This window comes from Zonotrichia leucophrys, chromosome 7 (genome assembly GCF_028769735.1).
Source record: "Zonotrichia leucophrys gambelii isolate GWCS_2022_RI chromosome 7, RI_Zleu_2.0, whole genome shotgun sequence".
Classification (NCBI taxonomy): domain Eukaryota; kingdom Metazoa; phylum Chordata; class Aves; order Passeriformes; family Passerellidae; genus Zonotrichia; species Zonotrichia leucophrys.
Window position 1 is genome coordinate 34,876,140 of NC_088177.1, and position 12,901 is coordinate 34,889,040.

At 42.3% G+C, this 12,901-nt stretch overlaps 1 protein-coding gene across 1 annotated transcript in view; it reads left to right on the plus strand.

Annotated features, from left to right (window-relative positions):
• PDIA5 (protein disulfide isomerase family A member 5) overlaps positions 1-12,901 on the plus strand; it is a 99,665-nt gene that overhangs the window by 62,046 nt on the left and 24,718 nt on the right. Inside the window, exons 12-14 of the mRNA XM_064718819.1 lie at positions 5,533-5,603; positions 6,898-7,061; positions 10,012-10,142. Coding sequence (XP_064574889.1) covers positions 5,533-5,603; positions 6,898-7,061; positions 10,012-10,142 — 366 coding nt within the window. The remainder of the gene's footprint in view (positions 1-5,532; positions 5,604-6,897; positions 7,062-10,011; positions 10,143-12,901) is intronic.

Sequence of the window (12,901 nt, forward strand, 5' to 3'; positions counted from 1 at the left end):
AGAGAACACATTTGTGTTCTTGCATGGGTGATAAGAGGGCTGGGATTTGTGTGTCCTTGCTGTGGCTGCAAGGACTGTGTCTTCCCTGCTCCATGGAGGTACTCCTACTTTCATATGTAGAGATGAGAGCTCAAAGTTAACAATATTAACTTGTAAGAACTGGCTATTCTGCTGTTTTCAGAGGTCACTGCTCTTCTGGGATTAAGAATAGAGAAACCAATGGTGTTATCCCCAGGTGTTAAATGTTTAGAGAATGAAGGTACATCTGAATTTTTTTACTTCTTTTTTTTCTTTTTTTGAAGTTGTCTGTAAATCTTCTATGAGTGTATTCTGAACTGCCAGTGGCCCACTTGCTGAAAGCAGGACATGTTTTGTGCTTCAAATTCGTTTTCTCGTCAGGCTAATGGAGGTATTTTTGGTGTGCAGCTATAGATGGATATGGAGCTGGCATTATACAATAAATAGCTGGTACACGATAACAGTATTCGTGCAGTGTGTTGATGACAGAAATGTAATGATTCTTTAAAATCTTTATTTGCAATTTAGTTTACCTCTAGGGTTCTTGATGTCAGAAATAGCTTCTTCACAACTGCCTGGATGTTGTCTTTTATCTCTTGCTTGTCACGCACACTTCAGATCCTCAGACAATGTTGTCTTGAGATGAGAGGACATGGCCAAAAGCATGGCATTTATTTATATAGTCATAATAACCTGAAAGAAGCAAACAGTGAATGACAGAGAGAATGACAGAGAGAAACAGATTTATATTCTTGAGACATCACTAAAACAGCATATGCAGGAGCTTAGCTGGAGCTGCTTGGCTGGTTTTCTGCCTGCAAATCTTGGTTTTAGCAGTAGAAGTACTTGTATTAGTTCATTTCTGAAAAGGTTTGGAGCAACTGTGGTGAGAGTCTTTGCCATGGTGCCAAAGAGGCTGCTATAAACAAATACAGATATTTCCTTGGAAAAAGAGTTGCCTGGTATGTTTGTGAGGCTTTCCTTTGTCCATGTGCTGCTCACCCTTTCACTTCAGCATTGCTCTGTCCACACTTGGCCTTTGCCTCTATATTTGCATATGGCCACACTCTGCAGAGGACAAAGTGCTGAGCAAGTGTTGTCCTCTGCCCTGCAGTGGGACCCTGGAGGGAGGTGACTTGTCTGCACTGAGGTGACATGGGGACCTTTGATCACCATTGTTTGGGGGTGCAGCTGAGCTAAGCTGTGTGACAGTAACTGCAAAAAAGGAAGGAGCTGCTTATCTGCCCATCTACACAGTGCAAATGAGAAGATTGATTATAAATAAACTGGGAAAGCAGAATCCGTACTTCATTTAGACATCTGTTTTAAAAATGGTTAGCAAGGGTGTGTATCAGCTGTCCTAGCACTGATTGTTGTAAGTTTTGACTTCTTTTCCCTGTCTTGTAACACTTCCTTTTTCTTATCTATATGCTCTTTCTATGTGAGCCTTGGCCCTAGCAGCCTGGGCTCTTTTTGTGCAGGAGGAGCAAGATGAGGTGTTGGTCAGAGGAGTTGTCCTGAACTCCTCTGAACCAGGCACTGAACCTGGACTGGTTTCTGCTGCTGGATGGAGAGTAACTCTGTCCTGCACCCCCAGAGCTTGTCTTCTGCTTGTCTTCTGCAAGAAGAGACTGAGGCTGTGGGAGGCCTCTTGGATGGAGCCTTGGGTGTTCCCACCAGCCATGCCCCACAGAGGCTCAGAGGGTGGCAATGCTGGAGCAGGCCCATGTCCGGTTATCTCGGCTGTTTGAGGGGCCTGGAAAGGCCCGGGGTGGCCTTGGGGCACCCGCGTATCGAAGGACGAGAAGAGGCTTCAGTTCTTCTTTCGGTTTTTATGTTTATTAATTGTTTATCTAAAAGATGTTCTTTCAGCCGAACAGAGATCTGCTCAGCAGTCAGCCATGAGCACACTGTGCTGTCCTCCGGACCGCCACGTATCTTTATACCCTTTGTTACGTGTACAATATTTATCATTTCTCCCCAATACCATCTATTCTTATAACTCGGTGCACTCTCAGTAATAACCAATCCAAAGGTGCCACCGTGGCCAAAGAAGATGGAGGAGAAGAGGAAGAAGAAGAAGGACAGGACACGCCCCAATTCCTCCATCTTACTCCTCTAAACCCCCCTGTACATAAATCTTAAACCCTGTGTCTCACCCTCTAATTAGCTAATCCCTTCACCATTCACCCTGGTGAAGCCCTCATCCTTGTCGTCTCCTGTGTAGGGTTAAAGTCCAGCTACCAGACACTTCTGGCAACATTCCAGGACTCCCGAGACCCCCAAGGTGGTCTCGGTGGCTCAGATCTCAGGACTGAGATCTTGAGATCCGACAGGCCCAGGCCATCCTTGTATTGAGTGCAGCCTTTCTTCTCCCCTGGCATCCAACTTCCCTTGCTTAGGCTTTGAGTTTTAATGTCAGTAAGCCCTTAACAGGGCAGTGCATCTTCTGGAAGCACATCTGTCACAGGTGCCCACTGCAGACCTCTGGGCTCCTTCCATTGTCCCAGCTGCACACAGGAGCATCTGGGCCTGTAGGGTTGTTATTTTCCACACTCATTTTATAAACAGAAAGCATCTAAAACTAGAGGAGCTTAGCACAGAGGGATGAAGCTGCTGCTGAACAACCTAATGTAGCAATCAAAGGAGAGGCAGTGACCTTGGAATTCATTTAAATAACTTTCAATTGGCCTCAAACATTTAATGGCAATCTTCACAGGATTATTCAAAGATAGGATAAATAATCATAGGAGAGATTAATTGGCTTGCAGTTTGTAGGTCTGATTTGTAATTCATATCTCCCCTTTTCTGCAATGGTAGGTGAAAATAGGCTGTAGCTCACAATAGCAAAATTCTCATGAAGACAGCCAGAAAAGCATTGTTTATTGTGGGAGAAGCTCTTAAAATTTGTCGTCCCTCTCTCAGGTTCAGTTTAATGTTGTGACTTTTTTCCAGGCTGATACATCATGCTGTCCTCTGTCAGGGGTAGAACAAGCATTCACAATAAAGATTTGAAGATTTCAGTTTGCATTTAAGTGCCTTTTAAAGATCTGATGTTGCTTCCCTTTATTTTAAGCCTGAGTGAGTTAGCTTTGTGGCAGTCAGTAATGCTGTGTCTGTGTGATTTCATGAAAGAACCTGGAACAGTGACATTTCATGGTCTGGATATCTTCATCCAAAATATTACGTACATGATCTTCAGATGCTTTGGGTATTTTTTCATTTCCTGGGCAAAATGTGCCTGTGTTACTGGTTTGGGGTTTTTTCTCCCTCTGCATGACTTTTTGAAAACTCTGGTTCTTTAATGCCTTTGGTTGATCAGATCTAATTAATTATTGTAATATAATTGGAATATAGTGTAGATTATGTGGATACTGTAGCTAGAGCACAGTATGAACCTTGCTGTGGCTAAGGGATACACTGTGTAAATCCCATCAAGGTGAAGTTAGCCCTGCAGAAAATCACTGTTTGTACAAATTTCAGCTACCTAATTCAGAGAGGTTCCCAGGTATCTGAACTGGGAGTTGAGATGCCCTTTGGTTAAAAGTGAGGAAGAGCACAAAATGAATTCAGTTCCCTGCTCCTAAGAGGAGAAATAAATCAAATTGGGCAGGTGTCAGAGGGATCTGTCAGCCCCTTACACAAAGCCATATGCCTGCAAGTTTTCTGTGGGTGGCAAATAAATCATTTTCCAGCCTCTTTTGTGCTTTTAACCAAGATGAGGAGTGCTGAAACAGTAACTCTTCCTCAGCCTGTCCCAGCTTCTTCCTGAATTCTCCTGTAAAGCTGTCGCATCAGGTTCCCAGCATTCTCATACAATGGTGTAAAATTAAAGCAAAGCTCTCTCCACCAGCTGAGCTCCAATTGTTCTGCTGCTCCTACCACAATACTGGTTTTTCCTTACAAGAATGGCATGGGGCTCTTTAGTGCTGTGGTCTCTGTACAGATGACTAAGTGGTATGGACTGTAGCTGGTGTTTGAACAGGAGCTGGTCTGAGATCAACTGCTTTGGTATTTGCTGTAATTCTTAGGTGGGATTTGCATTTGTTGTTCAAATGTTCCATAAACATGCCCTGAAAGTGTTCCATGGTGTGCTGTGGTGGCTCTGTTTGCTCTGGTGAAGTTACTTACACCTGGGTGTCTTCCTGCTTCTTGGCTGCAAATATTCTTTGCTTAGGCTATGTAAAACATGCTTGTCTGGTTGAGTTCAGGCCCAGATTTGTGTCTGCTGGCTTCAGCCATCATCCCATCAGAAGGAAACAAAGCAGCACTGAGGTTCAGAGGCTTTGGTTTATTTTCTTTTGGACAATGGTGTAAAAATAGCCCCAGCCTGTTACCAGAACACCTCAGAGTCAGCTTTTGCTGGCATGCATTGAAACACATTTCTAGCCATATCTTCTGATACAACTTCCAAAAGCTCAGCAGAGTCTGGGTTTTCAAGTGCCCCTTCCAACAATAACAGCTCAGGAAAGCGAGCTGGCAGCTGCTGCAGAGGGGAGGGAGAGGTGCAGCAAGGCAGTGCACGGGATCGCAGCGCTCTGGGGCTGTGTGAGCACCTTGTCCCAGCTGCCTGCACTCCAGTCAGACCTGAGCCTCACCTGCTGGGTGTTCACCCCAGCCCCTCTGTCCCTGTGCACTGTCCCAGGGGGGCTGCCATTGTGCCAGTCCCTTGGGGACAGGGCAGGGGCTCTCACTGAGGCCCAGCAGCGCACTGGAGGTGCCCAAGTGTGGTGGGATCCTCACCTGGGCCTGAAAGTTCAGCTTGCCTGCAAGCAACTGCACCAGCTGAAAGCAGTTTAATTTACACCCTAATACTTTATTCCAAGTCTGCTTTTCTCACTCATACATTCATTCTACTTTATTGTAATGTCAGCACTTAGCAGTGAAGTAATGGCAGATCTCAGGAGAACTTCGCACAAGCGAGAAAGCACCATTATCTCGGTTTTACAGATCCTGCTTATGTTGGGAGCATATGTGGTGGTGTAATTACACTGATGTGATTAAATCAGTGCAAATACTTCCTAGAAGGACATGCTGCACCATGTAAAGCAGGGCTTATTATCAGTGCAGTTGAATTCAAATTATATTACTCTATTAAGCTGTGCTAGTGTAAGCCTCCACTGAAAGTCACAAAGTCACGTGAGGAGCTGTGTTGATTCTTTTTAAAGCAGATAAAGATTTGGAAACTGAAATGGGTGAGACTGTACTGTGCCCAAGAGATGATAGAAGCAATGGGCTTGACAAATATTTGTAGTACTTTTTGTAAGGAAAGAGGTGTGGGTGTGAAATCAGGGGTGTATTATTATTATTATTATTATTATTATTATTTTAAACTGTTGTGGCCATTTTGGAAAAAATCCTATATTGTACTAAGGCTTTACAAATGTATTAAGTAAAATGCATACGAAATTCTAGTAAATCTTTACTACATGGTTTTGGATTTTGATAATGGCTGAATGGGTCAATGAATAACCATGGTGCATACAACTTAATTGTATTTTTTTTTTTTGGCAGGGTGTGGGCACTGTAAGAAAATGAAGCCAGAATATGAGAAGGCTGCAGAGTTTCTCCATGTAACCAGTGATGTAAGCTAATTTCCTTTATTATATCCTTCAAATAATCAGTAATAAATAACTAGAGTAATAAAAGTGACTTTTCTCCCTACAACAAATTCAGCTGTTCTCATCCTCCCACAGGACCCTTCAAAATGTGCTTCCAAAGTACAGTCTCATCGCTGATGCATGAGCCCTGCCAAAGTCTGAGAAAGAACATTCTGTCTTGAACGAAAACAAAATCGAAAAATGTTTATGTATTCTACTGTAGGCCTTATACATAATATGATCAAATCCAAAAATGAATTTTTTTCCTCTTACTTAAAGACATTGAATGTGAAAAAACATAGGCTTTTATTTATGAATTAGATTTGGAAAAAAACAAAAGGGGTTGATCCCTGTTTCAAATACACCATTTTTAATGGTTGCACCACTCCATTAGCTTCATCATAAGTGCTCCATCAGCATGGCTGGAGAAGAGAGATCCAATAATACAAGTATTAGTGTTATTGATTCAGTCTTGTGCTGTGTATGCCATGCAGGAGGAGAAGTAGAATTGGTCTCCCCCATACTTTAAGCATCTTCTGTGGAGACATCTAAAGTTCCTTTATTGCTGTTGGAGAGGGAGGAGATGAGAAAAACAAAGATCCAATGAATCACACTTTAAAAATGCCTATTCTTCTGTGTCTCTAAAGGTGGTCCATGAAAAGATAACCACAAGTTTGGGAAAGATGAATTTGCCTTAAAGTAAACTTACCTTTAGCAGTGCTTGTTTCTTCTGGGAGAAACAGGGATATGTGGGAGGAAATGCAGTTTCTGGGAATGGCTCTTAAGCATTATAGAGTGAATTATATAAAGACAATCCATCAGAAATGGGAGGGGAACAGGTAAGACTCTGGTAACATTTAGTCCATAGTATGTCCCCTTCTGGTTTTGCATCAGTTCTCTGTGTCTTTCTGTATGTCTGTGCACAAAATCACAGCATTAAACATGTTGGAAAGGACCATTAAAATCAAGTCCAACCATGTCAACTAGACCATGGCACTGAGTGCCACATCCAGTCTTTCCTTAAACACCTCCAGGAATAGTGTCTCCACCATCTCCCTGGGCAGCCCATTCCAATGTCTAATCACCTTTTAGATGAAAAAATTCTTATTCATGTCCAACGCAAGCCCCTGGCACAGCTTAAGACTATGTCCTCTTGTTCTAGAGGCAGCAAAGGCACCTAGAGCATGAGTGACTGCCCCCAAGCCCACTGTGTCCTGCTGAAGAGGTGTTTGGGTGTGTGTGTGTGGCTGGGATTTACAGGAGGTGATCTCTCTTTCAGAGTCCGGGTGTCCTTGCTGCAGTCGATGCTACTGTCAACAAGGCTCTGGCAGAAAGATATCACATCTCAGGGTTTCCTACTTTGAAGTATTTTAAGGATGGAGAGGAGAAATACACTCTGCCACACCTCAGAACAAAGAAGAAGATCATTGAATGGCTGCAGAAGTAAGTTTTGAGGGTTTTAAGATAGTATTTGGGTTCCTGGTTAGTGACTCCTGCAGATGGCTTTGATGAGGAACTAAGCAGAGTTTCAACACTGCCTAAATCCCTTGCTAACAAAATTACACTGAATTCCAGTATTCCAACCCAAAGAAGCATGTATGTTAATTATGGTCTCTAATGCACCAAATCCGTTATTTGCCATGGGGTTTTTCATAGCTGCCCTGGTATTTCTTTCCCAAATTAAACATTTTTCAAATATACCTTAAGCCTTTCCCTGGAGAAGGAATAGCAATGGCTCTGAAAAATAAACAGAACATTTGTTGTTTCCTCTTTATACAAAGCAGCAGATCCCAGTGTTAGTAACTGAATTTCTACAGTTGTACTTTTCTCTTTCCAGCATTTCAGAGCCAATGCCTAGAATTCCACCCATGTGAGGCTGAAGGAAAGCCAGTGAGACCAACAAAACCAGCACCTTTGTGTGCACTAACCAACTTTTCTTGGGTGGCGTGCAGAAATATGCAGAATTAAGTTTGATATGAAAATGATGACAATAATTCCATTTCAAAATAAATTGCTGGGAGAATTCTCTCTTTAAGTATGTATTATATATGCATGTATGTAAAAGTATGCATATATATATAAAATATGCGTTTTCTTTAGGTACTGTAAGCCTCATGTATTTTCTGCATTAGTCAAGGGGAAGAAAACCTGCCAGAGTTTTGGGAATATTTTAATCATTTAACTAGTTGGCATGAGGAATGTAATCTTTATTTTCCCCCTTTTATTTGGTGGGGGAAGAGGCTGTGTGGGCTTCTCTTCTCCCCTTCCCTTCCCTTCCCTTCCCTTCCCTTCCCTTCCCCTTCCCTTCCCCTTCCCTTCCTTCCCTTCCCTTCCTTCCTTCCCTTCCCTTCCCTTCCCTTCCCTTCCCTTCCCTTCCCTTCCCTTCCCTTCCCTTCCCTTCCCTTCCCTTCCCTTCCCTTCCCTTCCCTTCCCTTCCCTTCCCTTCCCTTCCTTCTTCCCTTCCCTTCCCTTCCCTTCCTTCCTTCCCTTCCCTTCCCTTCCCTTCCCTTCCCTTCCCTTCCCTTCCCTTCCCTTCCCTTCCCTTCCCTTCCCTTCCCTTCCCTTCCCTTCCTTCCCTTCCCTTCCCTTCCCTTCCCTTCCCTTCCCTTCCCTTCCCTTCCCTTCCCTTCCCTTCCCTTCCCTTCCCTTCATCTCTTACTGCTTCAAAGCAGGTAGTGGATATGGTCTGGCAGTATTGTTGTAGCGTATTGAGGAGCTTTATCTGTATTTTACTTTTAGACATGGTACTCCCTTGGCCTCCCTGCCCACAGAGGCTCCAGGCTGCTCTATCTGTATTGTACATGAAGTCATTGTCCTCATTTCACTGCTTTGCTCAGCTCTTTTGAGCACTGTGCACTTTGTGGTGAGTTAAACAGTCAGGCTGATGCTGCCTGTACCAGCAGGTGAATATGCAATGAGGAACAGGAAAGTGGTGTTAATTCTTCTGGATCCTACTGTGGCTCTTGAAGACTTTTGTCTGCGGCCTCAGCTAGTCAGCAGTACAGGTGAAGCCCAGACAACTTTCCTCCTCTTGGCTCCTGGATGTTCTCCCAGCTAGAGATGCATTCCCTTGTTTTCTGACAGGGATAAAACTGACACAGCTGCACTGAAGCTGGTGGAAATAGGGATGCATCTGGGGTGCAGGCTGGTGATAAAAGTACAGCCTGTGGAGACTTGTCTCAATGGGTGCTTGCAGCCATGCAGGTTTTGGCTGTGGTTCCTCTCTGGTGATTGTGCTGCCACACCAGGCTGTTACCAGTTGCTGGGTAGCTTATTCCAGGTCAGTGTGGGAAATTTTGTGTGAGAGTAAAGTCCCACCTCTGTAACTGTAATCAGTGATAGCTCACAACAACTGTGTTCATGGAGGAATTCAGCTAAAGGACACACTGTGTAACTCTTCTTTCTCTGAAACACATCTAAGTCTTTCTCTAAAAACTGGAGAATCGGTAATGGTGGAAATACAATGAATGACCACCAAGTGACCTTGAGAAGGACTTTAAAAATTGAGTTTTTCTCCACTTGGTTTTTATGTACCTGATACAACTTAAAATGGTGTCATTGAAAGTGTCAGGAAAGTCTGAAAAGCTAATTTATTACCAAGGCGACATATGAAGGTCTTTATACCGTGGCACCATTCTGATGATTTTATATAAAGTAATCACTATTTAAGATACAGCAGGAATGAATTTAATGAGTCTGAGAGAGGTCTGTGAGCTAGTGAATAGCAGAATTTTTGTTAGAGACGCTCTAGGTGTGCAGGATTGCTCTGATCTAGCCAGTATGTGCAGTCATAATTGAAACCTGACATTCTCTTTACCAAAGTAAAATATTCCAGTTCAGTCACCCCCAGTATTCCAAGTGGAACGATGCTGATTTTTGCATCCTGGCTTTAATATCTGAATTCTAGAGAAGGTCATGAAATTCTTTACAGAAGTTTGCATGATAGGGATAAAGAGTACAAAAAGGATATTTGAATGGAAGGTGCTGTTCTATATCAGTTGCCTTTTAATTCCACCTTCTTGCTGTTCTTCTCAGTTCAAGGCTGTGGATGATACAGTGGTATGTATCAATGTTTTTACCACCCAGGTGTTGGATGCAATGTAGGAAGTCTTTATTTGACATTTCTACTCATATGCCTGACTAAAGTTACTTAAATTATATTTTAATTATTTTAAATTATCTGAGTTCCAGAAATTAACTTTCATCTTTTTTTTTTTTTTTTTTTTTGCTGTTGCCTGGTGTTGGAAATATTGAGTATGTCTTTCTACTGCGCAGACATCTTGAAGGATTTTTCACATCAGCTACCTCATGCTAATTATGACCAGGACAATGCTGTCCCTTTATCTGCTTCCAGAAACATTTTCAAACCAATTTCATTGTCTTGCTTTTCTAGTCCTGAAGCACCACCTCCACCTGAGCCTGCATGGGAAGAAAAACAGACCAGTGTTATCCACCTGGCTGGAGAAGACTTCAGGGAGTCATTGAAGAAGAAGAAGCACACCCTTGTCATGTTCTATGCACCATGTGAGTAAATAACCTCTCTGTGAGGATGCGTTTTTTAAGCCCTACATTTACCATGAAATCCTGAATTAATTCCCTTGCTGTCCCCAGACTTTTAAGGGTAAAGAGCTGATTCTGAATATAAGTGCATGGGAATGTTATTGGCACCATCATTTGTATCTTTATAAGTGGAAACAAAACAGTATATAATGGGTATATTATTTAATGCAGACACCAAAGCAGGCAGCAAAACAAAAACAAAACAGATTTATTTTCCTCTGCTGCATTTTATGGTCCATATAACAAAATGTGATCCTTTATAGTAGCACAGTGGACATGGAGAGCCTGATTCATTAATGCAACACTTCAGTGGTGAAATCAATACAGTAGTGTAGGAGGAATCAGTCCACGAGGTGGAGAACAAATTTTGATGGAATAAATTTTGTCTGTAATAAATCTGCATTTAAGTGTCCACTGGGACTAGGGACATAGCTTCGTCCTCCCAGATGTTTTTCCATGCATCACATAATCACTTTGGTTTTGAAGCTTCTGAGAATATTTCTAGAGAAGTTTAGAATCAGGCCTTTTATAAATAAGGTGAATGAGAGGGACCTCTTCTGTTTTCTGTGCTGTCCCAGAGACAGGCAGACTAGGTACAAGTTCTTGGCTTTTGAGGGGCTTTTCAAAGGGAGAAGATAATCCAGGCATTTCATATTAGATACTATTAATGTGCCTTTATGCCCCCATGACTCAATGCCCCCAGATACAAAAAACAATTCTTCCAAATCACATGGCCAGCAATTAATGGATAACCTTCAGATAAACAGCTACCAAATTGTTCCCATTAAATCAAAGGTATTTTCCATAAAGAGAGAAAAGGTCCTTAATGTTTAATCAGGCAGCCCCTTATTTTGCTTTTCTGTTAGAGAATTAAACATGAATGCTTTGGGGCTCATATGAAGGGATGTGGGAGAAAGCAGGGGTGCAGTTCAGGAGGGAGATTTCTGGAAGGTTGTAAAAGAAAACGGAAGGGGACATAATCCCTTTTCCAGTCCAGTTCCCACCACCTATTGACTAAAAATTGCCCATGTGCCAGGAATTTCTGATTCATAGACCTCAGCTGGTTAAGAGCACATTGTAATTTTAAAATCAAATGATTGCCCATGAAATGGTAAGATTTAGGAGTTCACTGTCTCTCGAGTTCTCTTTACCCGATTAGTGACTTTCTGCATAAGAGGGATTTATTTCACTTTTGGTTTTTAGCTGCATCTTTTTAAGATTCTTGATCCTTTTTAAAGCCACATTTAAAGCAAAGACTTTATGTGTGATGAGTATGCAGCTCCCAGGGTTGAAAGCATGAGGGGTGCTTTTTGTCATTTGACTTCCACCCTTACTTTAGGAGGGGTGAGTAAAGATCAGCCTGGCCCTTTCTATATGAGCAGGCTGTAAAAATGTGGCTTGTGTGGTGTAAAAGTGTTGGGTGCTTTGAGGCTGCACTTGAGACACATTTTTGCACTGTTTTTGACACAGTGCTGCATGAGACCACCTATATACAGGACAGAGGGGTGTTAACTGGAAGCCAGTCTGGCCTTCCTGTGACTCCTAAGGCAGCGTTGCTGTTGTGGTGTCAGTACGTGGGTCATGCACAGTTTCTGATTTGTCAGATTTGTTCTCTAAATGTGGAAGTGTCTGTGAGCAAAGCACAAAGCAGGCTCACAGAGGGAGTGCAACAAGCCTGCGCTTTGTTGGGTGCAGGGGAAAGTACCAGATGAGTATTTTAAATCTCTGGTTTTTATGAAAGAAACATTAATGCAGTAAAATAATTACAATTATTGAAAACACTATATATTTTCAGCTTTTGTGCAGTGATAATGTGCTTCCTGTTAAATTTTATAGATTAGCTTTTGTTTACCATCTTCTCAATCTTGAGACTTCTTGATGCTTACATTGCCAATTAATGTTAACTTGCTTATTTTAGTGCAGAAGGAACACTGCTAAAATTTCAAGGTCCCATTACCTCAACTGATTTTCTTTTTCTATTCAAATCCACATCTTAGGTCAGGCAGACTCACAGTATGCTATTCCATTCACTTGTGACTCTGTGGCAGTATTTGTTACACTTACACATATGCTGAGATATTTTAGGATTGGGGGGGTGTGTATACATGCATATATAAAGTATGTTTATATATAAATATTTATGCTAAGAAATGTATCTCTCATCTGCCATTAGAATTTAAAGCAGAAAATTGAGTATTCTGACCTTTGTCAAGCTTTGAGCTAGAGTGACAAACCTTTAGGCAAAGGCCACAGATTTATATCTTAGATGCAAATTAAAATGAGATGTGGCTTTCCTGTGGCAGCTTCCAATCCAGATTACTTAATATGTATAGGAGAGCCACCAATCTGCTGCTGTGCTGATAACTCAGGGCTGAGCTGAGCAGGGCTTTAATGGTACTGAGCAGTGCTTCACAGTGATTTAGCTCTGGAGGAGAAGGCTGCTACATCCACATGGAAAAGATAGGGAGCTCATTACTCTGTCTCCTGGAATATGGCTGAAGCATAAATGTAAAGGTTATTCTGCATGGCTGTGGAATATTTTAATGACTGAGAATCAGAATCAAGACTCTGGAAATTACTGGGGGGAAAAGTCCACTCCTGTGGGCTTGACATCACAGAGGTCTTGATTTCATGTTCCCTTTCCTGCATGCTGGCGTCTGTGTGTGCTGCAGTGACTGATTTGGGGCAGGTTCCCAATACTGACTTGGGAAAAAGTGCCTGCT